General features: G+C 44.6%; 1 protein-coding gene across 1 annotated transcript in view; it reads left to right on the top strand.

The window, feature by feature from the left end:
• The window catches only part of COL21A1 (collagen type XXI alpha 1 chain), a 271,502-nt gene that overhangs the window by 168,273 nt on the left and 77,060 nt on the right, over nucleotides 1-26,169 (top strand). Inside the window, exons 12-18 of the mRNA XM_086925214.1 lie at nucleotides 4,001-4,054; nucleotides 14,484-14,537; nucleotides 16,135-16,188; nucleotides 20,762-20,806; nucleotides 20,894-20,947; nucleotides 24,790-24,843; nucleotides 24,943-24,996. Coding sequence (XP_086781340.1) covers nucleotides 4,001-4,054; nucleotides 14,484-14,537; nucleotides 16,135-16,188; nucleotides 20,762-20,806; nucleotides 20,894-20,947; nucleotides 24,790-24,843; nucleotides 24,943-24,996 — 369 coding nt within the window. The remainder of the gene's footprint in view (nucleotides 1-4,000; nucleotides 4,055-14,483; nucleotides 14,538-16,134; nucleotides 16,189-20,761; nucleotides 20,807-20,893; nucleotides 20,948-24,789; nucleotides 24,844-24,942; nucleotides 24,997-26,169) is intronic.

The following is a 26,169-nucleotide window of genomic DNA, read 5'->3' as shown; positions in this document are numbered from 1 at the left end:
CCTGCAGGACTGTGAACCCTTAGGGCCCAAAAATAAAAAATCATCGAGGTAGTGCACTACAGCGTGGGATTTGTCTGATGCCAAGAATTGTTCCACTGCCCATTCCAGGAACCTTGCGAAGGTCTCGAAAACTGCACAGGCAATAGAACAACCCATGGGCATGCACAAATCAACAAAGTAGTTGTCTTCAAAAGTGAAACCCAACAGCCTAGTATCATCCGGATGAACTGGGATTAACCTAAATGCCGACTCGATATCAGCCTTGGCCATTAAGGCACCTTCACCCAGACCTTGCAATTTTTCAATGGCTGTGTCAAAAGATGTATAGCGCACTGTACACAGTTCGGGATCTAATTTATCATTGACCGATAACCCCGGAGGACTTGAGAGATTGTGTATGAGTCGGAATTTGCCCGCCTCTTTCTTTGGGACTAAACCTAATGGTGAACAAACAAGCTCTGGGTTCGGGGGATTCTTAAAAGGTCCAGCGACGCGCCCTAAGGAAACTTCTTTCATAATCTTACTTCGTGTCGCCTCCATGTTCTGGAGCACAGAGCTTTGATTGCGAGGCGGGACTTTAGTAGGGGATGCTGAAGAAGGAATCCGAAAACCAAATGTGAAGCCATGGAGCAGGAATTGGGCCTCCTCAGAATTGTCATATTTACTGAGTAGGTGTGTCAGGACATGACGTTTAATGGGAGTTGGGAGCTTTGTCGGATGCCTTGGGTGGCTTTCCCTTTGGAGTGGTATGGGCGGGCTGTTCTTTAGGGTTTCCATTTTTCTTGAAACATCTGAGTTCAGGATGCGACGTGCCACCACAGTAGGAGCAGCAGTGTTTGTACCTGCACAAAGCCCCCCTCGTACACTCGTTTCTATTAAACTGCCAGCAGGCCTGTTTTTTATCACCGACTCCCTTGTCACTCCGAAAGGACTGACTCTGAGCAGGGGCACTAGCCTTAAGCGTTGAGGGGGAGGAGTAAAAAACTGTGTGCCATAAATTGATCTCTCGTTGATCCCACGAAATACCTGGGTGGACTGCTTTCATTTGCCTGAACATTTTGTCATACTTTAACTACCCCGATCCTGGAAACTCCGAAGCGGCACCATGAATAAGGGATATATAACTCATCATCTGTGGACCTAACATAGGGAATTTTTCCAGTATTACTGCCGCATAGATGGCGAAACCTGTGATCCAGTTTTTCATGGACCACTCCGTCCACGACTTCTTTTGACTATACTCGCCCTCTTTCCCACCTTTAGACTTCCCTGCTGCCACTCCTGCATTGATAAGGTCAAACACGTCAATATATTCACCTCTAAGTATCCTTTCCTTTACATCTACGGGCACATGCCAAGTGATCCCCGTGGATGGCGATAGGGTCATGGAGGATGAGCCAAACATGAGTGGACTGAATGCCAACAGTGGATGCCCAGACGGTTGCCCCCCAGCCCCTCCCTGCGCCTGACTATTATGGGGCACAGAATGATCAGCAGCACTGTTATCTATAGATGCCTGTGAAGGACACCCTAAGTTTGTGTAAGCGTTCAACATTACCTGCCCTGCCCCCGTTGGATACGTCATGGCGGGAATTATCGAGCTTAAGGGGCCATTACCAATTGCTTGTCCATGGGAACCGTACAATTGCATCCCTGGTAACTGTGCGACCCCCCCAGGTTGTATCCACACTTGCGACACTCCACTACCTGGCTGCGCCACCACTGGCGGTAACATACCTTGTAGACCTGGGGCCCCCACAGGAGTGACGGGGCACACTCCTATTTGCGTATGCCTAGCAGTATTATTCTGTCCTTCCATGCCATCCTTATCTTTCTCTGCAGGTGAGTCTATTGTCTCTAGCACCTCCTCCTCACCTGATGATGCTGGTTGGGGCTGTGTCGCCCTGGGCCGCTTGCCTTTTGTTGACTCTTTAAACCTCTCCGGAGTGCGCCTCGCTCTCTTGCCTCTCCCTCTTTCTTCCTGAGGGTTCGCGTCTGCTCTAGCCCCCTCTCGCATATTCTTTAGCACCCAATCCATGCCTTTCTCTCTCGTATACTCCAGCAACTCCGTAAAACCAAGGTATTCATCACTTTTTGTAGAGGGCTCTTTACCCTTCTGCGATTTTTTTGGCGGCATCCTGCACTTAAAAAGAACAAACATTACTTTCTTTAACACATTGCAAGCATCAATACAACCGCGCTCTCCTTTCCAGGGGCCCTGCCCATTCCATTGCAATCCAACGTGGATGAACTTGCTCCCAAACAGCTACGGTTAAGCTCACTGTGCCTGCGCACATCCTTAGGTTACGACCCAAACCCGTACTGCTCACCCGGTGTCCATTCACCATACCCTTTAGAGTTAAAAGGTGACACCCCGATTTCCAGTGGCCTTTTGATCTGTCAGTTAAATGCCCAACCTTTGCACTATGTCCATAGCACTATATCCCCATCTCAATTAGAAGTATTTAAGGTTATCATGTCCCACTAATCAAACTTCAGTCCTTCCCATGTTTAGGATAGGTTTATAGAAGGGGGTGGCACACTATTTGAAATTGAAGCGGAACTGCCCACCAAATACCTTCTATTCCTACTGTTTTAGCCCCTAATCAACCATGGGGAAGGGAGATTATAGTGACTAACTGTTGGATAACACCCTTATTAAATTGTAGATTCGCCATAAAAGCATCAACCCATGCATTAAACAGTCTGAAAATCGGATGTACACAAAGGAAGTTATTCAGGATTAAACCCTGTGATAAGGCGCTCGAGCAGAAACACCCTCAGCTCTTTGCAGCGCGCCTCATCCACTTATCGGCAGCACTGGCGGGAGAAGCATTTGCCCCAGAACACCCCAAGGACGCCTCGCGCTAAAGCCTGAAGCGCGCCTCGAGGTTCGCATACAAAGCGTCCCCCTCCCTTGCATTCGCGTGCACGCGTATCCCATCTCCTTTGCTAACGCGCTCATATTATCAAAATTAGACACGCGCCTCATCCCGCTCCGGACACCCGTACTTCCGCTACCTCGCGCGCTCAGTAACGCGCGCCTCCGCATTCAAATAATTAGCAATCCCCGCATACCTAGCGACACGCCAACGTGCCGCCCCATCCATTCCCTTACGCACTGCACGGCTTACCGACCTGCCCAAAAGTCGTCACGACCCTCGCTCGCCTCTCTCTTCGCGATGGTCACGTGAAGCAATGTCCACTTCACGGAGGTCCGACTCCTCGGCTGGCCAGCAAACAAAGAGGGGTTCCTAAAATGGACGATGGCTTTTAAGCCTCGCGCCCTGAGAGCACTTCCGGGTCATCAGTAAGCCCCGGTCTTATTGGGCTACCGCGATTCCCCTTCCGGGTCGGCTGACCCGGAAGGGGAACATCTAACGTGGGCACTTTGTTTACCACTAACAGCGCCACTCCCCAAAGGGGGGTGGCGCCGTGCATTGTTTGTACACACTATTTATCAGTCATAGACATAGGTACCACAGTTGGGGTGCAATCTGATTTGCAAAGAGGAAGATGTTCTTGTAGGATAGTCACCCACTGAGGAATCACATGAGGTGGTCTTGGAGGGAGGAGACATGGCCCATGGGACCAATGCATGCTATATTTATAAATGGGACATGTTTACTTTTCTAAAAGCAGCACCTGTCCTTCTGAATAGCAAAGGCCATTTAAAAAAAAGAAAAGAACACTTTCCTATTTGGGAATATGAAAGCTGGGATGCAGCTCTTTCACCGTTTGTGCATTCATAGTCAATCCAAGAATGTCACAAATAGAAACATGCAAAAAATTTTGGCCATGCATGAATTTGAATTTTGGAGATGATCTATTGGTACATAGATGATATTGCAAATTCCATCTCTACTTGCAAACCAGTGTCTATGTGTAATTTGCCCTTATTGGATTGCAAACAAGGACTAGTACATCAGGCCCTATGTTTAATTAAATATCTGTGTGCACAACATTACATGTAATACAAGTGATTTTTTTATTATTACAGGGAGATGAGGGAGAAACAGGATTTGAAGGAATAATGGGATTTGCAGGAGTAAAGGTAAGACCTACAAAAGTCATGTGTTGGGTCACTGGGTTTTATTTATTCCCAATGCTGGTGCAAAGTAGAGACAATTTTTGTTCTTTCGTGTCTTGATGACATAGATATTTTAAATCATGTGTATGTTCCTTGTCCTTATGATACCCGCGTCAACGCAGCAGTTGAACATGAAGAAAAAATGCTAACATGTATAATGCACAGTAGAAGACAATTCGTTTTTAGCCAAAGGTTTAATTGCAAACTTGTTTTTACCTTTACATTTAGCAATATACCATGGCGATTTTGGTTTTAACATTTGTCCAGCTACATTGCACGTGTACATTTACTACATAAAAACGGGGTGCATGGTAACGTACAGAGGTTGTTATGGATTCCTTTTGTAAAACATAAACTGTTAAACAATTAAAAAAAACATTTTAAAGCACATTTTAGAAACATAAATTACAAGAAATATTTTGAAAACTTTAATGATTCATAAGGCAAGGTGGAGGATGATGCAATCTTCAAATATATACCACTTATACTGTGAATTATATTTCTACTGTGACCTCTGAATATTATTATTATTATTATTATTATTATTTATTTTTATAAAGCGCGTAGTCACCCGGAAGTATCCCAGCGCTGAGGAACCTTAGAGACATAGCTGAGGACTGAGTTTACGGGAAGGGCATAAGAGCTAGGGGAAAAGATGTGTCTTTAATCGTTTCCTAAAACGAAGGTATTGGGGTTCCAGACGAAGATCTCGCGGGAGGGAGTTCCAAAGACGGGCCGCATGGACCGAGAACCGTCTTCCTCCTGACCGTGCTTTCCTAAACCTTGGGGCATTGATAAGGTTTTCTGCATTAGAGCGAAGGGATCTTGTGGCTCTGTAAGGGGTAATGAAGTTTCGGAGAATTGGAGGGCCTTGGTTGTTCAGGGTTTTGTGCACCAAGCACAAGGCTTTGAATTTAATTCTCTCCCTTATGGGGAGCCAATGCAGGAGTTTGAGGGCGGGCTTGGCCGATGATCTGGCCGGGGTGTTGGTAATGATCCGAGCAGCGGTATTCTGGATCCTCTGCAATTTAGTCAATGTTGCTTCCGGTGCACCCAAATAGATCGCATTACTATAGTCCAGTCTTGATATAATAAGACCCTGGACTAAAAGTTTTTGCGATTTCGGAGGAAGAAGGGGCAGGACCTTCCTCAGTGATTTTAGCAGACCGAAACAGGTCCCTACGACCTTTTTTGCTTGTGGGGCGAAGGAGAGTTCCGAGTCGATCCAGACACCCAGACTTTTCACCTCTGTCTTTGGGTCTGGGGGAGGACCTAGACATGTTGGCCACATGTCCAAAGGAAGTGAGGTTCCTTTTGGGCCGAGTACAAGGACCTCGGTTTTTGCCCCGTTTAATTTTAGCGCTGATGTATTCATCCAGTGATGGACCTGCGTGAGGCAGTTAAGAAGATCGGCTTTCTGATGTTGAGGGTGGGACAAAGACACCACTAATTGTGTGTCATCAGCGTAGTTGATGACACTCACTCCGAAAGGGGTGATGACTTCCTCCAATGTGGACATATATATGTTAAATAATGTAGGGCTCAGGGAGGAGCCCTGAGGCACACCACATTGGAGGGGCATTTCGGAGGAACGGGCGTCTTTCTCCCAGATCTGATAAGATCGTTGTGTCAAGAAGGATGAGAGCCAGGATATGGCTGTGCCTTCTAGACCAACTTTTGCCAGCCTTTCGATGAGGAGCTGGTGGTCCACGGTGTCGAACGCTGCACTAAGGTCAAGGAGGATCACTGCCACTGATCCTCCACCATCTAGCAGCGTTCTAGCTTCCTCTACCGCCGCCAGGAGGGCGATGTCCGTGCCCTGTCCTGGACGAAAGCCCGTCTGGGAGTTTTTTAGCTTGTTGTTAGCTTCTAGATACTCGGAGAGTTTCTTATTGATGAGTTTTTCAGCAATTTTACTTACTCCTGGGAGTAAGGAAATGGGCCGATAATTCGCCAGGTTATCAGGGTCCAGAGTGGGTTTCTTTAATAAGGCCTTTACCACTGCCTTCTTCCAACTCTGGGGCACAACTCCCTGTTGAAGTGATGTATTAATCAACTGAGTGAGGGCGGGGATGATGGAAGGGGCTACCTCTTTAAGAATCCGAAGAGGTGCAGGATCTCTGGGGGAACCACTTTTCATAGAGTTAAGCGTTGTTCGCACTTCATCTGAGGTGAACTGGCCCCATGTGGATAGGCCGGTGGGAGAAGTCGAATGTGGAGAAACGGTTTCTTCCCTCGGGTGCAAGGGAGGAATTGAATCCAGGATTAATCGGATTTTGTCCTGAAAAAAGTTAGCCAGTTGTTGGCATTTCTCTTGATCGGCTATAGGGTCAGAGGGGGGTCCATGATCTTGTACTGGTGGTTTTGAAAGTTCTTTCAGGATAGCGAATGATTCCTTCCCGGAGCCACCTGCTCTCTCTATTCTCTCCTGGAAGAACATGCTTTTGGTAATCCGGATAGCGGTTTTATACTTGAGAAGAGAGATGGAGTAGATTTTTTTGTTCGCTCCTGTTTTCTCACGTCTCCATGAGCGTTCGGTCTTTTTACATTCTTGCCGTAAGGTTTTAAGCTCTGGAGTATACCACGGAGCAGGGGATATCTTTTTTGGTTGCTTGAAGGTGGTAATTTTTGGAAGCAGAGTGTCCAGAGACGACGTAATCCAGTCACTGAATTGTTTATCGGCCAGATTTGGGTCCGAGGAAAGCTTAGGAGTGGACTCGGTCAGAGAACGGGCCCACATATCCAATGGCAATTTATGCCATTGGCGATCAGTAACCTGGGTTTTAGGAATGGAGTGATTAGACCTGGGAGTTTCCCAGAAAAAGGGGACCAGGAAATGGTCAGTCCATGGGAGGGTCACCGGAGGATCGGTGGTCATCGTTGGAATATTGGAAAAGATGGGATCCAATAGATGGCCCTTCTCGTGGGTGGGCTCGTTGTTCATCAGACCTACCTCTAAGGCTGTAAGGTCATGTCTAATGTCCACGGCCACACGATCCGTTGGGTCAAGGAAGTGGAGATTAAGATCACCTAATAACAGGAAGTTGGAGGTGGAGGAGGCTAGTTGAGAAATGGCTTCAACTAAAGAGTTGGGGAAGTTGCCAGGGGCCCCAGGGGGACGATAGGTCAGAAGCCCCGCTACAGTGAGGGCTGGAGTGATTTGGATGGAAAACTGGCCGCACTCACAATCCTCAATGTCAGCGCTCGTCATCCTACAGACGTATCGTTGCCTGTGGATTATGGCTATCCCGCCTCCCCTCCCTTTAGGTCTATTTAACGTTTGGCAGAGATAGCCTGTGGGGAGAGCTGCGACGACATCCGGATCAGTGAAATCCGAGAGCCATGTCTCTGTAAGGAACATTAGGTCGTAATCGTGATCATGGATTAGGAGGTTTATTTCGGTGGCGTGTTTCGGAAGGGAACGGCAATTGAGGAGCCCGGCTTTCAGAGCCGGTGCAGTGCTTTTAGGGGGAGGGACCGGATTGCAGTGTGGACAGGTCGAAAAGATCTTACCTTCCGTAACCGTGTGGTAACAGGGCAAGGTGGTTTTAGGACGCAGGGCTCGTAATGTGTCAGCTGTATACATCACTCGCTCCTGAGGGACACCTGGCAGAGTAACGGGGCCAAGGGCCGTCCGGGTCCGGACGGGCCCAGACGGGCTTGCCTTTGGCGCGCCTTCGGCGCGCTGACGGCGCGCCCGCTGCGCCCGTCCGCTGCGCGTCCGGTAATTACACATTGTTTTATGGGGTTAAGGAGGGGGGTGGGCGTGGCCTCAGGTAGGCGTGGCCTTGCTTCCTCGCCGTAAATGGCGGCGGGAAATAGTTTGTCAGGGGTTTGCTCGTTGCAGCGAAGGAGTCGCTGTTTCAGCGTGTCTCTAGCCCGCTAAGCCTGTTTGCCGGGTGAGTGCGCTTTTTAAAAGGTACAATTTTACTAACGTGACTGAAAATACAAGGTGAAAATTTTAAAATCAATTGTTCAGCGTGCTCCCGGCTTCCGCCTCAGGAGTGTATCAGGTTCTGCCAATTACACGCTTCTGATCGCGTATATATGCTGAGGGGGGTGGGCGTGGCCTCAGGTAGGCGTGGCCTTGCTTCCTCGCCGTAAATGGCGGCGGGAAATAGTTTGTCAGGGGTTTGCTCGTTGCAGCGAAGGAGTCGCTGTTTCAGCGTGTCTCTAGCCCGCTAAGCCTGTTTGCCGGGTGAGTGCGCTTTTTAAAAGGTACAATTTTACTAACGTGACAGAAAATACAAGGTGAAAATTTTAAAATCAATTGTTCAGCGTGCTCCCGGCTTCCGCCTCAGGAGTGTATCAGGTTCTGCCAATTACACGCTTCTGATCGCGTATATATGCTGAGGGGGGTGGGCGTGGCCTCAGGTAGGCGTGGCCTTGCTTCCTCGCCGTAAATGGCGGCGGGAAATAGTTTGTCAGGGGTTTGCTCGTTGCAGCGAAGGAGTCGCTGTTTCAGCGTGTCTCTAGCCCGCTAAGCCTGTTTGCCGGGTGAGTGCGCTTTTTAAAAGGTACAATTTTACTAACGTGACAGAAAATACAAGGTGAAAATTTTAAAATCAATTGTTCAGCGTGCTCCCGGCTTCCGCCTCAGGAGTGTATCAGGTTCTGCCAATTACACGCTTCTGATCGCGTATATATGCTGAGGGGGGTGGGCGTGGCCTCAGGTAGGCGTGGCCTTGCTTCCTCGCCGTAAATGGCGGCGGGAAATAGTTTGTCAGGGGTTTGCTCGTTGCAGCGAAGGAGTCGCTGTTTCAGCGTGTCTCTAGCCCGCTAAGCCTGTTTGCCGGGTGAGTGCGCTTTTTAAAAGGTACAATTTTACTAACGTGACTGAAAATACAAGGTGAAAATTTTAAAATCAATTGTTCAGCGTGCTCCCGGCTTCCGCCTCAGGAGTGTATCAGGTTCTGCCAATTACACGCTTCTGATCGCGTATATATGCTGAGGGGGGTGGGCGTGGCCTCAGGTAGGCGTGGCCTTGCTTCCTCGCCGTAAATGGCGGCGGGAAATAGTTTGTCAGGGGTTTGCTCGTTGCAGCGAAGGAGTCGCTGTTTCAGCGTGTCTCTAGCCCGCTAAGCCTGTTTGCCGGGTGAGTGCGCTTTTTAAAAGGTACAATTTTACTAACGTGACAGAAAATACAAGGTGAAAATTTTAAAATCAATTGTTCAGCGTGCTCCCGGCTTCCGCCTCAGGAGTGTATCAGGTTCTGCCAATTACACGCTTCTGATCGCGTATATATGCTGAGGGGGGTGGGCGTGGCCTCAGGTAGGCGTGGCCTTGCTTCCTCGCCGTAAATGGCGGCGGGAAATAGTTTGTCAGGGGTTTGCTCGTTGCAGCGAAGGAGTCGCTGTTTCAGCGTGTCTCTAGCCCGCTAAGCCTGTTTGCCGGGTGAGTGCGCTTTTTAAAAGGTACAATTTTACTAACGTGACAGAAAATACAAGGTGAAAATTTTAAAATCAATTGTTCAGCGTGCTCCCGGCTTCCGCCTCAGGAGTGTATCAGGTTCTGCCAATTACACGCTTCTGATCGCGTATATATGCTGAGGGGGGTGGGCGTGGCCTCAGGTAGGCGTGGCCTTGCTTCCTCGCCGTAAATGGCGGCGGGAAATAGTTTGTCAGGGGTTTGCTCGTTGCAGCGAAGGAGTCGCTGTTTCAGCGTGTCTCTAGCCCGCTAAGCCTGTTTGCCGGGTGAGTGCGCTTTTTAAAAGGTACAATTTTACTAACGTGACAGAAAATACAAGGTGAAAATTTTAAAATCAATTGTTCAGCGTGCTCCCGGCTTCCGCCTCAGGAGTGTATCAGGTTCTGCCAATTACACGCTTCTGATCGCGTATATATGCTGAGGGGGGTGGGCGTGGCCTCAGGTAGGCGTGGCCTTGCTTCCTCGCCGTAAATGGCGGCGGGAAATAGTTTGTCAGGGGTTTGCTCGTTGCAGCGAAGGAGTCGCTGTTTCAGCGTGTCTCTAGCCCGCTAAGCCTGTTTGCCGGGTGAGTGCGCTTTTTAAAAGGTACAATTTTACTAACGTGACAGAAAATACAAGGTGAAAATTTTAAAATCAATTGTTCAGCGTGCTCCCGGCTTCCGCCTCAGGAGTGTATCAGGTTGCATCCTTGTGCCATGGAGGTTGTTCTTCAGCTCCTTCTTCCAGTGGAAAGGCTCTTCATTTTTATGGAAACAATATATTAATTTAAGGGTCATTTCAGCTGTACCAAACTTCTTATACTGTTGTTTAATACAGTCTATATGTACTACTCAGTCTTCATGTGTTTTTAGGTCATTTTTAACTGCTTCCACATTGCTTCAGAAAAGTTTCAGAGCACTTTCCTTAATGATGTATCAAAACCAACATTTTTCATTTTTGGTATAGTTGCCATTGTCGGTTGCTGGGCGTGTGGCTTTACTTAACATGGTGGCCCTTCCCCGGCTGGTGTACTATTTCGGAACCTTGCCCATTTGGATACCAGCGTGGATTTTTAAACAACTTACGTTCATGATCACTGGGTTTTTATGGGGCATTGGGAGGCGGCGGGTTGCCCTGAAAGTACTGAGGTGTTGAGTATCGAGGGAGGGGGGGGGGGGGGTTACCTGATTTTGAAACCTATTATTACTAGGCTGCGCAGTTGCAGTGGTTGACAGAAAGATTGGCGATGAGGCTGCGAGGCTCGGAAGAGGAAAGAGGGGAAGTCCCGGAGCTGCAGCTGCTCTGTCAAATATTATTGGACCTCCCTATTCGGATGTGTGCTCTCCCTGTGGACCTTAAGGTGGCAAGGCAATGTTGGAGGCGAAATCTCAAGAGGGCGGGTTTGAAAGTGCTGTATGCCCCTGATATACCGCTCTCTATGTGCGAGGCACTCCCCCGCGGGGCTCCTGGCGGGAGCTGAGTGACTGGGATGAGAGGGGGCTGACTACTATTTATTTATTTATTTATAGAGCGCAACATTTATCCCAGGGGATATCACAGCGCTAAGGATTATGGTGAAAGTTGGGGTCCATGGGGTTGGTGAGTCACATATCATTCTTTGGGAAAAAGGTGTGTTTTGAGTTTTCTCCTGAAGATGTTGTAGTCTTTGGTTAGCCTGAGTTCGGCTGGGAGCTCATTCCAGTGTCGTGCAGCCAGATATGAGAAAGTACAGCCTTCTGTTCTGGATGTTTTTTTGTTTTGTTTCGGCAAGAGGGAGGTATTGCAATCTTAGCGGTCTGGCGGGGGTATAAAAGCATATTTTATTCTGAAGGATCATAGGGCCTGTGTCACGGAGTGTCCTGTGGGCGTGTCCGAGGAGCTTGAAACAGGCTCTTAGACACATGGGCAGCCAGTGGAGTTGTTTTAGGCACTCTTTTGCTGAGTTATATTTGCCTTTGTTGCATTCTAGTTTATCTGCGGCGTTCTGCACCACCTGCAGCCGTTTAAATAGGTAGTCTGGCATGCCCACGAAGAGGGCATTGCCATTGTCCAACCTTCTGACTAGCAGGGCCTGTGTTACTGATTTCCTGCTTTCCAGGGGGACCCATGAGAAGAGCCTTCTTAGAAGTTTTAGGGTGGCAAAACTTTCCCCACAGTGAGATCGTATGGGATTTATATAAAGACGGGATCATGCTGCCCTTTTGTGCTCTGCAGGAGTGATTTGATTGAAGAGGTGGGGACTTTTTGCTCCATGCAGCGCTTACTGCGGCTATCCGTGCACATTGGAAAGAGGGTCAAGCAGAATCTAGGGCTTCTTTAGGATGTCAATATATAGTAACTGCAGCAGGGAAGTATAAGGCGGTCACATGCCTGTACAAGTGTATGACCCAAGAGAAGTTGCCCCCTTTGGACGTACTCAAGCAAAAGTGAGAGGTAGATGTGGGAGGTGAGATACCGGAAGGGGGCTGGGCAGAAGTGGTGGAGCAAACATGGGAAAGCACCAGGAATGCCTGCTTTCAATTGGTTAATTTTTATATCTTACATCGTCCCTACCTCACACGGCGAAAATTAAAACATACTTCAACACAGACACAGATGAATGCCCAAGGTGTCGAGGAGAGGGGGCTGACTTTCTGTATGTGAATTGGGGGTGCCCACTACTAGCTAGTTATTGCAATGAGGTAATTGCACTGTTGAAGGATGTGACTGAAAGAGAGCTGGATCAGGCACTGGGGACATGTATACTACATTAGTTCTCCCACACAGCTAAAACTAAGATCACCAGCAAGTTTATAGATATGGGGCTGGTGTTGAAGAAGAGGGAAATTATGATGCACTGGAAAACAAGTAGGGCCCCAGGCGTAGCTCAATGAAAGAGAGAGTTCATCAAATGGGCAGAATATGAAGGGATAGTTCGATTACAGTAAGCAAAGAGAATGGGGACGTTGGAGGCGGCTAGGGCATGGGAGCACTTGGTGGGATTATTGAAAGACCCGGACGCTGATAGTGGGGATGACACTGATCCGGGAGTGCAGGAAACAGAGTAGGCCCTTAACAGCACATAGTCATAGACCACATTAGATATATATACGATAAGTGAGCTTGGAGTGGCAACCTGTACAAGCTTGCATTGGTTGATTACTGGAGACCACCAACCAAGCACTGCGAAGGTTTATTGATAGTACAGTGTAACACTGGAAGTGACATGCCCGGAGGGAGGGTGGGGGGGCGAATTTGGGAATGTTTTAGTTTAGATTTGTTAGGGCTAGTGATGCAGAGCTATTTTAAGGGCACTACTAAGTACTAGAGATTATTCCCATTGACCAATGTCTATTTTTTCTCAGACACAAGGAAGACATTTTTTTTTTGATTGTCTGGTCAATTATTTTGCGATATTGTCATTAAAAGTGTCATGGGTATACGCTAAAGATCCTATATTTATATGATTGTAAAGCATATCAGGGGGGGAGTCTAGACCTAAGATTTGTAAATTGCCAATGTCTTGATTTGTAAGCCTAGTAAAGTTTGTGAAAAAATAAAAATATGTATCAAAACCAATTGCTGCTCCACTTACCAAAATAACTATGTCCGCTTAGTTTAACAAACCCAAATTAGAGTTCGGGAGCACTGTTCGTGTTTGTGCAGCAAAGCAAGCTTAACTAGGTGCACCAAGTGTATACAGGAACAGTACATAAGACTAAAATAAATGTGCTCTTTCCAGGGAAGATGCGAATCAGTAGCTGCACTGGTGACTGCACATTAATGGAATTCAGATCAACTGTTTAAAGCTGAGTGTCCACCTATGACTAAATGCAATGGAAATGACCACCCTTTCAAGGTGGGAGACTTAGGGATCCCCCTCCCACAGGCAGATGCAGTGTATGAAAGCCCTGTGACCTCCTCCCAATGGTAATTTCGAGGATGCACTGATTGTGAATTTTTTCATATGTTGCACACAATCTGAATGCCTCTTAACAGCTGTCTTGCTTCTGCACCTGTGTCTGTAATATGCAGAAGCAAAGTTGCCTCATTTGCATTGAGCTGTGGCCCAATGCAAAATATGGAACATCCCTTTCTTACGGCACCGCCACATATTTTGCACTGCTTGATCCATATTACAGAAGGCGGCTGCACAAGCAACTGCTGCCCCTTCTGTAATACCAAAGTGCCCGGGGCAAACTAGAAGTAGGGACAAATGTCTATTGTGCTGTGGGCCATTTTGTATGATATTTATCGCCACTCATAGTGAGTCAATAGTCTTCTGCCATATGAAGATTTGGCAGTCACAAAACTCAGAGTCGTCTATGAACCCTCTGTTGAAGCACTTAGGCAGGACCTCTGCACTCACAGCATGCTGTTTTTTGAGACAGAAATTACTAAATGTGGTTCTATGGTTGTAGCATAAGTATTTTTATTATGTTCACAGCAAGCCAAAGTTTCTTTACATTTTTGCTTGGCATATTATGGATGCAAAAAGAACAGACAGTGGATGGAATGCTGAACAAATTATACATTAACCCGCACTCACAGATCCGGGTTAAATCCATTGTATTTTTTCACACCATGCCATTCCAGTTTAAACCCAGCCATATTCAAATCAGTCTTGACCCTGCCCCCAAAGTGGGAAGGCTACACCCAGAGGTGGGTCCCTTTCTCACTGTGCCACTGGATTCAAGCTAGCCTGGCTGATGAGGGGTGATACCTAGAAACCAGTCCCAGCATGCTTGTTTCCTGTCCAGGGAGGACCTGGCTTGGCAGTTAAGACTGGAATGATCCCATGAGGAGCAGGGCCAAGACTGATTTGCATATGGCTGGGACCAAACTTAGGTGGCATAGTGAGCAAAAGTGCAATGGATTCAAGCCAGATCTCTTGCCTGGGGGTGGGTGGTTGAAAAGTTTCAGCACTCCGTCCATTATCTTGTTGTGTTTGATATTTTATGGAGGCAGCAGAAAAAGATCACTCTAACTCCATGTCTCTTCCTTGCAGGGTGATGAAGGCTTCCCCGGGGCTGAAGGCTCACCTGGAAGAGATGGATTCAGGGTAAGTTTGTGAATATCTGCAGAACATTACTTGCCATCAAGTTTGCGGCCAAAAATGCTCCTGGCCATTAAAAATATAATTACGTGTTTAATACCATGCTATTATAAACTATTAATACCAGTTAATTCTGTACACAAATGCACGCATATTGAGTTAGTCTGTATGAAGATAGGACATGCTACTTTGTAAAATATCCACTACCAAAAGATGCCCAAAGGGAATGGAAAAGAGGGAGAAAATAGGGATAAATGAAAGGAATTAATGTTACTATATTATGGTTGAGTGTGGACCGCCAATGAGAAAGGACAGCAATGACTGCCTGTAATTTTGTTAGTTTCGTTTTTTTAAGTTTGCCTTGTAACCAAGCCCTTTGTTTCTAAGCTGCTTCAAGGAACCTCTTCCGATAATATTATTCTATTGGAAGTCTTGTTTGTGTATTTCTGATTATTATCTTCGGAAGCAGAAGGTGTCCCTGTCATACAGAGCTCTAATTTAGGTATTATGAAAGGTTTCTTTTCAAAAACGTTTGGATACAATTTCAGGTTGTTGTCAATGTGGAAAATGTATTTCCATGGTCTTGAGTTGAACTTTTCAATTTGCTCATTTCCTTATGATCTTTGATTGGATTTCCACTGTTCTTCTAAGAATATGGCTGTTTTAGGCGAATTTGCTTGAAGAATTCTAGACATGAGGAAATATAGGAAACACTGTCTAACCATTTTTGGGGAATTATAGTGAATATTCCTATATGAGCTGACCTTTAGAGTCTAGTATGTTTCCACCCTTTTTAGCTGTAACACTCCTTAACTAAACTTTTCAAGTGTGACACTTTCCACGGATTTATAAAATTACAACTAGGGCAGATTCACGTAGACCGGCAGCAGATGCTCCCTCAGGATGTGCCTGCCTGCCACCACAGGAACACAGTATCAAAATTTCATATGGAGAAAGATTTGTGAGGGGTAAAAAGTAAATATATTTCTAATAAATTAATTGTCCAAACATAAATTTAACAACACGTGTTTTGCAATAAAAATCACTTCACCAGGGCCTATTTAACAATTCCAGTAGTCCAGTAAAGCAGTTGTAAAATGAGAAGAGTAATCAGCATAGTGCTGTACTGCAGCTTTGTTTGCTGATACATCGATTGCAGCACACCTCTATGCTGATTACTTTTCTCATTATGCTAGTGGTTTACTGGACTTCTGGAACTGTTAAAAAGGCCCGGCTGATGCGATTTATATTGGGAAATACGTGTTGGGTGATTTATGCTTGGACAATAAATTTATTAGGAATACATTTTCTTTTTGGCCCTTACGATTCTTTCTGTGTATGAAATTTTAGTTAGATATATTTCTGAGTGTTTCAAGTAAATATAACCGTATTTTTTAATCATAGGAGGCCATTCAAAGAGTTTCCTCAGGAAAAGATGGCCGATAGTGGGAAGTATATTTTGCCTTGCACCTAAATTCCACTATAAATTATTAAAATGACTCCATGATATTATTTTCTTGATGTATATTATACCTATAATTTACTTCATATGGATGATGATACAAATTTTATAATGTAATTGATTGTCTTGCGTTTTCCTCAGGGAATAGTTGGAGATCCAGGTGAACTTGGAGTGCCAGGCTATAAAGGACTTCCAGTAAGCTGTCTATTTTGTGACTTCCGAGAAATAACTGCCTTTCCAGTTTGGATGCGTTCGAATTAGATGATGGAAAACCTGTTCCGGAACACTTTTTTCAGTCCTAGGCCAGACATGTATATGAAAGAAACATTAGAATTATTTTTGTTTAATATGTATTTAAAGCATATAGTTGTTTACAGAAATATAACTTAAAGATCTTCTTTAGGGGTGACATGGTGTTTGGTCTGATAAGTATCGCACAAAATTCAAACTAATGTGTTCATAATGTATCAGGTGAGATAATTATCACATTTTACAATTATTTCCCTCAAAATGTGGTGTAACATGCTTATTTTAGTGATAACCTCACCGGACCAACCTCTCTTCCAGCCAGTACATCGCCACCGCCATCCCCAATGACTACAATATCACCCACAAGGACCACACCGACCGGGAGGAGGAATCAGCATCGTCCACAAGGACACCCTCCATCTGACCACCCACTCTAACCACCATTCGACAACCATGGAACAGCTCAATTTCCAGATCCAGACCAACCCCAACACCACCCTCCGCAGCACCCTCGTCTACATGCCACGGGTACCTCACCTTCACTTCACTGATGCCATGATAGACCACATCGAACCCCTGGGTCTCGCATCCACCAACTCCATCATACTCGGCGTCCTCAACGTCCACCTGGACCATCCCAGCAACCAGAACACCCCGTCCCTTCCGGACAACCTCGCCAACATTGGACTCAAGCAGCTAGTCACTGCCTGAACCTCGCAGCCGGACACATGCTCGACCCTGTCTTCACCACCAGTGGGAACATCACCTACAGCTACACCACCTAACTCTTCTGGACTAACCACCAGTAGGTGCACTTCCCCTTTGCCACCCTCACTGTCCACCACCACCCTCACTGCCTCCCCTGTTGTAGCTGGAACAAGGCCACCAACGAACACCTCACCACCTTCCTCAGCACTACCAACCACCGACATCAACAGACGTCAACACCTTAGCACATAATTTTCACAGATGGATCTCCAACTGCACTGATACTCTGGCCCCCTCAAGAGGAACCCAAGCAAGAAACTCTCCAAGAGAGCCAGATGGTTCACTCCCGCCCTCCACGAGTCCAGACGCACCTGCAGGTGGCTCGGGAAGAGATGGAAGAACAGCAAAACTCCGGAAACCCACACAAGCTTCAAAACCACCGTTAACGCACACCACCACCTCCTCAAACACACAAAGAAAATGGCGCTCCAAGACAGAATCAAAGCTAACGTACACAACAGCTTGGAACTCTTTGCCATCATAAAGGAGTTCACCAGGCTCAACAGTGAGACCAGAGACATCCCACCCTCCCAAGACCTCTGCAACAAACTTGGCACCTTCTTCCACCACAAGATCAGCCAAATCTGGGACAGCTTTGACAATCAAGACCCTGCCTCAACACCCGTCACCACCACATGCAACTACGTCACACCCCAACAGATCCTGCTCAACTGGACCCTACTTACCACAGATGACACACTCAAGACCATGAAGAGCTTCCACTCTGGAGCCCCACTAGACCCTTGCCCATATTCCATCTTTCATAGAGCAGCCACCACCATCTCCCCAGAGCTTCGCCACACCATCAACTGCTCCATTGAAACAGCCTCTTTCCCCTATGACTGGAAACACATATAGGTCAACCCCCTGCTGAAGGAGCCCTCCGCTGACCCGTCAGACCTTAAGAACTTCAGACCCATCTCCCTCCTCCCCTTCCCAGCCAAGTTCATCAAGAAGGCCATCAAAACCCAACTCTTGGAGTTCATTGAGAAAAACTCAATCCAGATTCCAAAGTACACAAAGCACCCAAACCACTCTTCTCGATGCCACTGACAACATTCACTCCCTCCTCAACAACGGCAATACCTCAGCCCTCATCCTACTTGACCTCTCGGCCGCCTTCGATACAGTCTCTCACCGCACATTAATCACAAGAGTACACAATGCTGGCATCCGCGACAAGGCCCTGGACTGGATCCACTCATTTCTTACTGGCCGAGAACAGCGAATCAGACTACATCCATTCCTCTCAGTACCTACAGTGATCAGCTGCAGAGTGCCCCAAGGCTCCTCCCTGAGCCCCACCCTCTTCAACATCTACATCGCCCCTGTTTCGGCCATTGTCAGAAACCACAGACTAAACATCATCTCTTACGCTGATGACACCCAGCTTATTCGTTCTCTCACCAATAAACCTACAGCCACCAGAACCAACTTCCACAGCGGCATGAATGCTGTGGTCACTTGGATGAAAGATAGCTGACTCAAGCTCAACTCAGACAAGATCGAAGTACTCTTCCTAGGACTCGCCCCCTCCATAAGCTCCACCTACTCTGAAAGACATTCAGATGGATCCCCACAGAATCCAGAAAGACAGTCACCCATGCACTCACCAGCAGACTAGATTACAGAAATGCACTCTATGCCTGCATAACCCAGAAACAGTCCAGGAAACTACAGAACGTTCAAAATACCACAGCCAGACTCGTCCTCAACATCCTCCGCCACAGCCACATCACTCAACACCTCCGTCATCTCCACTGGCTCCGAGTGAACAAGAGAATAACCTTGAAGCTCCTCGCACATGCCTACAATGATCTCCACAAACCAGGACCAGCATATCTGAACCACTGCCCCTTATTCCACACACCCGCCAGACAGCTTCGCTCCACCCAACTTGCCCTGGCCACCGTCTCACAGATCCACAATAGCAGAACTGGAGGAAGATCCTTCTCTTGCCTCACCGCCAAGATCTGGAACAACCTGCCCCTCCTCCTCGGGCAATCACCCTCGCTGACCCAATACAGGAAGGATCTCAAGACCTGGCTCTTCAACTAAACCTTCATGCCCATACGGATCAGCAACTCCCCCTGCCCCCCCGGCCCCCATCCCAATGTCTTGAAACTCTTACCGGTAAGTAGCAGTGCTCTATAAATTGCTGATTGTTTGTAAAACCTGCATGCCTTAGTATTTACTGTGCATATTTTCCTCTGTACATTCCTTTTTTTGTTTTACTTTTTTTTCAGAAAAGCAGTGATTTCAATAAATCCAGAAATCAAAAACATACGATCCCAATACAATACAAATTCTTTTTCCCCTGTACATGCTACAAATATAATTTCAATAATATAGTACTTCACAGTATTTTACCCTACCTATATCTTCAAAAATGGGAGGCAGAAAAAAAGGAAACAGAGAGAAGGGAAAAAGACATTATTTAAAGAAAAACATAAAAGGAGACAAAATCATAGAAGCAAAAACAGAGCAAACAAACAAATAAGGTCAAAATTCCTCTTTCCCGTATTGCTCCATTAAGGACCCCTACACTAGACAACCCCTTTTCTTCGCTCTCCGGCCTTTACATTTATACAATGCCATCTCCAAATTAAACACATGAAGTAATCATTATACAAGATATTGCTGTTACCATGAAACAAAAGTATACTTGGGTCAATTCCAGCTTTAAGGTCTTGTCACAGCCAAGTAGCATCATAGTTGGAGTTAGAGGGACCGCCCTACCTGTATATTGATGCGAAAAAGTTTCAATCCCCTGTTTCAATATATCCAATTTACTACAATCGGAAAATATGTGGGCCATATCTGCAGGGCCCTGTCCACACCTTGGACAGTAGTCGTTTACCCTTTCCCCCAAGCAAACAATTTTGCTGGCGTAAAATATAGTCTAAATGCTGTTTTCAAATGTTGGGCTTTAAGATTAGCAGACAAAAAAAACATTTTAGACAACTTTAAAGATCTACACAGATCAACATCCAGATTCTCCAGCTTGTCTGCCCCAGCACTTTCAGACCTGGCTATGTTGTCTGGGTTTGCACTCATCAGCTTAGAGTATAAATCCTTGATGTAGGGCTGCCTGTACACTAGACATTCTAACAGTGGGATTCGGTCCAAACTCATAAGCTTTGATACAACAGGTTTAATTGTCTCCCTAATTTGTACATCCTTTCCTCTGCACATTCCAGCGTGTTTAACTTGTTGAAATGTAACAATTGTGTGAACTCAACTTGCACCTGGTAAGCACTGGCTATGACAAACTTAGCAACACTTAGAATTGTGATTCCTGTGCAAGCATATTTGTGCAGGGATCACAATTTATCCAGTCTCATAATTAGGGCTTGAGTGGTAAACTGGAGAATAAAGCATACAGTTACTATAAAGGAGAAACATTGTTTGCTTTGTGTTACTGTATTCATTCATATGAACAGACATTATTTAAATATTAGCGTAAAATCAGCATAAGTGGATCTATGTAATTTTAGTTGTTCAGTTAATCAAAAAATAAAAAGCATCTCAGTGCAGGGATGAAGGAGCCTTCCATTCAGATGAGGAGAGCAAATAGAAATCTTTACTGTGGTAATGGGTTGGCAGTATAGCATGTAGGGAAACAGGTAAACATGGATGCATCCGCTTGCCCCTAATCTCACCAGATTTTGCTTTGCTTTATCCCAAATGAGTGCCCCTGTCAAACACTAATCCATTTCTTGTCATTTTCTGTTCACTTTTTCCGATGCAGGGTTTTCCAGGCCCAAAAGGGAAGACAGGGACAGAAGGTCCTAAGGTACAGTACAAAGAAAAGGACTTGTGAAACAAATGATAGATTATGTGTTCTGCATGCTCATTGGCTGTGCTTGTCATTCTCCACCAGGGAATAGTTGGAGACCCTGGGCGTTCCGGGCGAGATGGAGACTTGGGCATTGAGGTAAGAAAAAATCATCTTAACCCCTTCCGTGCTGATGACGAGCTCAGCTCGTCATGAGGCTTACCTGCCGTGCGCTCATGACGAGCTGAGCTCGTCATGTAATGCGGTATTTACAAAACCACCGCGCACAGCGGGAAAAGCCGCCGCAGCGATGCGGTTAATAGAATGAACTATCCCAAAAACAAAGTAGTGTACGGTCTTTTGAGCTTGAGCTAAAATCTACCCCTAGGATCCAATTAGACTTAGAATTGAAAATCAATCTATCTATCTATCTGTCTTTTTTGCTTGGGCACTAGGGCCATTGTTATGAGTGCCCGATAAATAGGCGAGATGTTCCCCACCATCAAGGGTACCAATACAAAGGATACTGATAACTCCTGATGAAAATCCATCACATTATGAGTTGGACCCTGAAGGTCCACTAAGAAATGTATGTGGGTACAAGTTATTCCGGGTTCAACCCACACAGTAATTCCTCATTTTGGGCCAGATTTTCACCTGGAGAACTGCCAAAATCTCCAGGTGAAAGTTAAGACATCTGTAGTGTTTCTGTAGATCTCATAATTCTGATGGCGCCATTGGAGATATTCAATAGGAAATGAGAGCCAGCTGATGCAACACTCTATTTAATGAGACAGATATTAGTTAAAGACGTGTGTGCTTTATGTGGCTTATACATGTCTTGCTTTGAATTGTCATTACATTTTTTCCAAAAAACATATATACATATATATATAGGCCTTGATCACATGACGCCATAGGAGGGGCATTTCATTTTTAAAGTGCAAGTGCAAGTGCAATTGTAACATGATTGGTAGGTTTACAAGGGAGTACGTATAGACATAGAAGACATACTAGATGAAGCAAACATTGTCTCTGCATAACATAAATGCACAAAAAGTGTTTCATAACAATCTTTACACTAAAATGACACTATTTAAAATACAATCTATATAAGATAGCATTTAAACAAGACATAAGGAGAAAAGCATGGGGCAAATGCGATGCAACACCTTCCGCTACATACCTCTGTAAAAGTATGCATTATTTTCCTTGATCTACGCATGTCCACCATGGAGCTCGCAAACAATATATATTTATATGTAACAAAAAAAACTATAAAGTAACAGTACATAACTTGAAAAGGTATTCAAACCTGAATGAAAAAAATTGTGGCAACTTTACGAAACAACAGTTGGCAATATGTTGTTAATGTCTATGGTATATTTTGCACTTTTTAGGCACATGTCACATTAAGAATGAAGTTAGAAAAAATCAAAAAATAGAAAAAAGGTGTATAAAAACAGACTTTGTACCATTAAAGCACGTCATGTGATCATTGCTACCTGGAGCCGAAACGCGTAATGCTGCTAGTGCTTGTTTGAATTAAATAAAACAAGAAATCTGCACTCACTTGCAGTCCGTGCTCCAATTTTTTCAAGAGAAGTTGGAGTTTTATATATATGAAAAAAACATAGGTTTCAGGCACGTTATAGTTAGAAATTACCATTTAAAAAAACATTGAAATTCACTGAAAAAACCATAGGTTTCAGGCATGTTATAGTTAAAAATTAGCATTTAAAAAACCTTAAAAAGTCACTGAAAAAAACATAGGTTTCAGGGACGTTATAGTTAGTTGGACATTTAACTCGTACAAAACCATAGAAATTCCCCAGTTATAGTTAGTTCAGCTAACTATAACTCGCCCCCCTGCAATGCACTGCTGATGATGTCACATATTACATCATTCATGACAAGGTCAATGACATCACATAGGAAATAGTGAGTGGTATGTAGTATATGGCATTCTTGTGTGTACGGTTTCAAAAATAGTAGTCTGCATTTAAGAATGGGTATATCAAAGTTTATGTTAGAGCATTAGTATGTGCATCAGATTATCACGTGGATGATGTCAAGAGTGAAGTCAGGATTGATGTCATTTGAGGTGTTATCGGTGATGTCATCAGTGATGTCACTGACCATGTCATGAGTGATGTAATATGTGACATCATCAGCAGTGCATTGCGGGCGCGCAAGTTATAGTTAACTCAACTACCTATAACAGACGAATTTCTCTGCTTTCATATCAGTCAAATGTTCAATTAACTATAATGTCCCTGAAACCTATGTTTTTTTTTGTGAATTTCTAAGGTTTTTTAAATGCTAATTCCTAACTATAACCTCTGTAATACCTATGGTTTTAACAGTGAATCTATATATATATATATATATATATATATATATATATATATATATATACATACATATATATATATATATATATATATATATATATATATATATATATATATATATATATATATATATATATATATATACACACACCAATCATTGTTTGCCACAAGGTTTCTGACCTTACAAGCTCATTGCAGCTTTCTCTACCATGTCTCTTTAAATAGTGATTGTTTACAGCTGCACTATTTAATGTGTATGCAAAATCTCATAGCAATAGCGTTTATATTTCTTTGGGAAAAAATGATGTTGAATAAAAAAGGGTATTTGACAATTTCAGTTTCTTACTAGTAACAGGCGGGTTCACATGGAGCTTGTGGACTGAAGCACAAGCGAAGTTGATTGCTCCCTACAACATTGTTTGGATGAGTTTGGATATGTGAGATTGGGTGTGCTTGTGAGATCTCGCTGTAATTATAGCCATATTGCTTTGACTGAAAGGCAATTTGTCAGAAAGAGGAATATGGTGATGTAAGTTGCTCTCTTAATCATTGAAAGCAGGCTAGATGCTAGGGACACGAGCAGGTCAGAAGCATGTATTTTTGTTTTTATAATTGAAAATAGGGGCTGAAAATCTCTAAATATAATGTAAATCTGTAAATGCTGGTGATAAAGTTGAGACTTCCTGAATGAGTCACTACACATGAGAGAATCAGAGGGATGCTATATTTTGAATGTTTATAAAGTGGTCTAGTACATTTCCAACACTCTCACTGTTTGTTCCACATGTAATACTAAACACAATCCTGTTTGTCTATTTTATGGAGGTGAAGATATTTAGTTCACAACATGCACAAAAACAAGCATTTACAATTCCTTTTATTTTGACTTTTAAATAGTGTATGGAGGAACTATTTAACCATGCTTCGCTAACAAGTAAACCAATTATAACAGGGGTAGCAGCAGAACAAGCTGTTTCAAAAACAAGTGGGTTGGAAAAATGTGAATGTACATGGGAGATTCAAGTGTGTTTGTATAAGTGTGTGTGCATGCGCGCGTGCTTGTATTATGCGTGTGAATGCTATCACTGGTGGGCAGAAGTGGCAGGGAGAAGAGGGGGCAATGTGTGAACTGATGGGGCAGGAGCTGAGATCTGGAAATAAAATCTACAGTATGGTCCAATCTTGAAACTAATACAATTGCTTACATTTCACAAGTGAAGGAACGCGACCCAATTCAAAGTTATTGGAGTGCCGTCGGCCCCACTAATACATTATAATTGTGAAAACATGGTACCTATATCTGAGTTCTACTCTGACAGATGGAGCTGATTTCACTACATGATTAGAGACAGCAAAACTTGAGAATGGTAGCAGGAGGTCCCAGCTTTGGGGTCGGCTTGAGGGGTCAATGTAGGCAGTGTCAGACTGGAGGTCACAAAGCAGGAGCACTGCAAGGAGCGCGCTGCTCAGGGGGGCTCAACAAGATGCATCTTACCAGCACTTCCGCATCTCAGTGGACACTTCAGTCCAGAAACAGGGTACAAGCAAGGCATGATCAACCTAAAAAATAACTGCTTTAGCCAAGCTGAGGGGTCTTGGAGGCAGCTTGTGACACTAACATCTCTGTTATTTTGGTTATTTTTAAAGGCCTATCAAGGACGTCAGGGTCAAGAGGGCCGGCGAGGCTACATTGGAACAAAGGTAACATACATTTCACATTTCAGTTAAATGGACAATAAAGTACAACCCCTTTAAGTAATCTGGCTGGAATAACATCCTGTTCATTTTGGTCTCATTAAGGGCGAGAAGGGGTTGTCCGGACAGCCAGGACCTGAGGGACCCAGAGGAAGGCAGGTGAGTGTGTGTTTATATAGGGCCAAACTCAGCAGGATCACAAGAGTATATTGTTTATCAAACCAGTTATAGGGGTACAGAGTTCACTGAATATAATTAGACAAAGAACCGGGTGATTCGGGTTCTATATTATGTGTACATCGCTGTGCTTTGACAAAAAAGAACCTGTTACCAATGTGAAAGCTTAATGCATGGCATTATTCTGTAACATTTAGATAATTGACATCTTATGGGCATATAAATATAACATGTATAAAGGGTCATTATAACCTCAGTTATCTCCAATTATTAAGTCTAGTCTACACTCTTAAATACGTTTAAAGAATTGCTCGAATGAAAACTTTTTTGCAAAAACCTGACTGACAAAATTATTCTTTATGTAAAACAAAAAGAGGAATGAAACAAAGCAATCGGTCTCGCCTTTGGGACCTTATATGAATTTAGCTATGCAGCACATTAGCCTGGGTGCTGAAAAATCTACTGTATTCATTAACATGGAGGGAAAGTAAGGACCAAACTGCTTGACATACCAGGTATGGGAACACATAAAGTAAAGTAAAGTAAAGAATTTGTATAGCACACTACTCACCCGGAGGGTGAGTAGCTCTGTTTATATAAAATCAGGGCCTTCAGTGGTCATATCACTGAAACTACAAAATTTGAGAAAAATATTATTGTCTACACGTGCTTGTGGAAGACCATTTCTATGGACAATCTAGAGCATGCTGAAGTGATTTTAGTTAATTAGAGGCAGTTGCCAGAAAAAAAAGTCGCTAAGCAGAAAGCAATTCTGGTATTTTACCGACCTCTACTGGTCATTTTCTATCAAGACAGTTAAATAGAGGCAGTCGGACAAGCAGAAAGCTATTCTGGTATTTTACTGACCTCTACTGCTTGTTTTCTATCAAGACAGTTAAAAGGAGGCAGTTGAACAGAAAAAAAGTCCCTAAGCGGAAGCAGACAAGACCTAGGGCTGATCTCCAGAGCCCACAAAGTACATACACATATACGTATAGCCTAAATTATATGCAATAGGTCTTGAATGCTCGACTTAATAAGCAGGTCTGAAGCAGGCTTGGCAGCCGCTTTTGATTTTGCCATGTGCCTGAGGGAACCAGGCATAATGGGGCATTTTCGGTACCAACATGCTGATGAGTGCCAGGCGCTAAACGA

Source organism: Lissotriton vulgaris, chromosome 6 (assembly GCF_964263255.1).
Source record: "Lissotriton vulgaris chromosome 6, aLisVul1.2, whole genome shotgun sequence".
In the NCBI taxonomy this organism is placed as follows: Eukaryota; Metazoa; Chordata; class Amphibia; order Caudata; family Salamandridae; genus Lissotriton; species Lissotriton vulgaris.
This window is presented reverse-complemented; position numbering and strand designations above follow the sequence as displayed.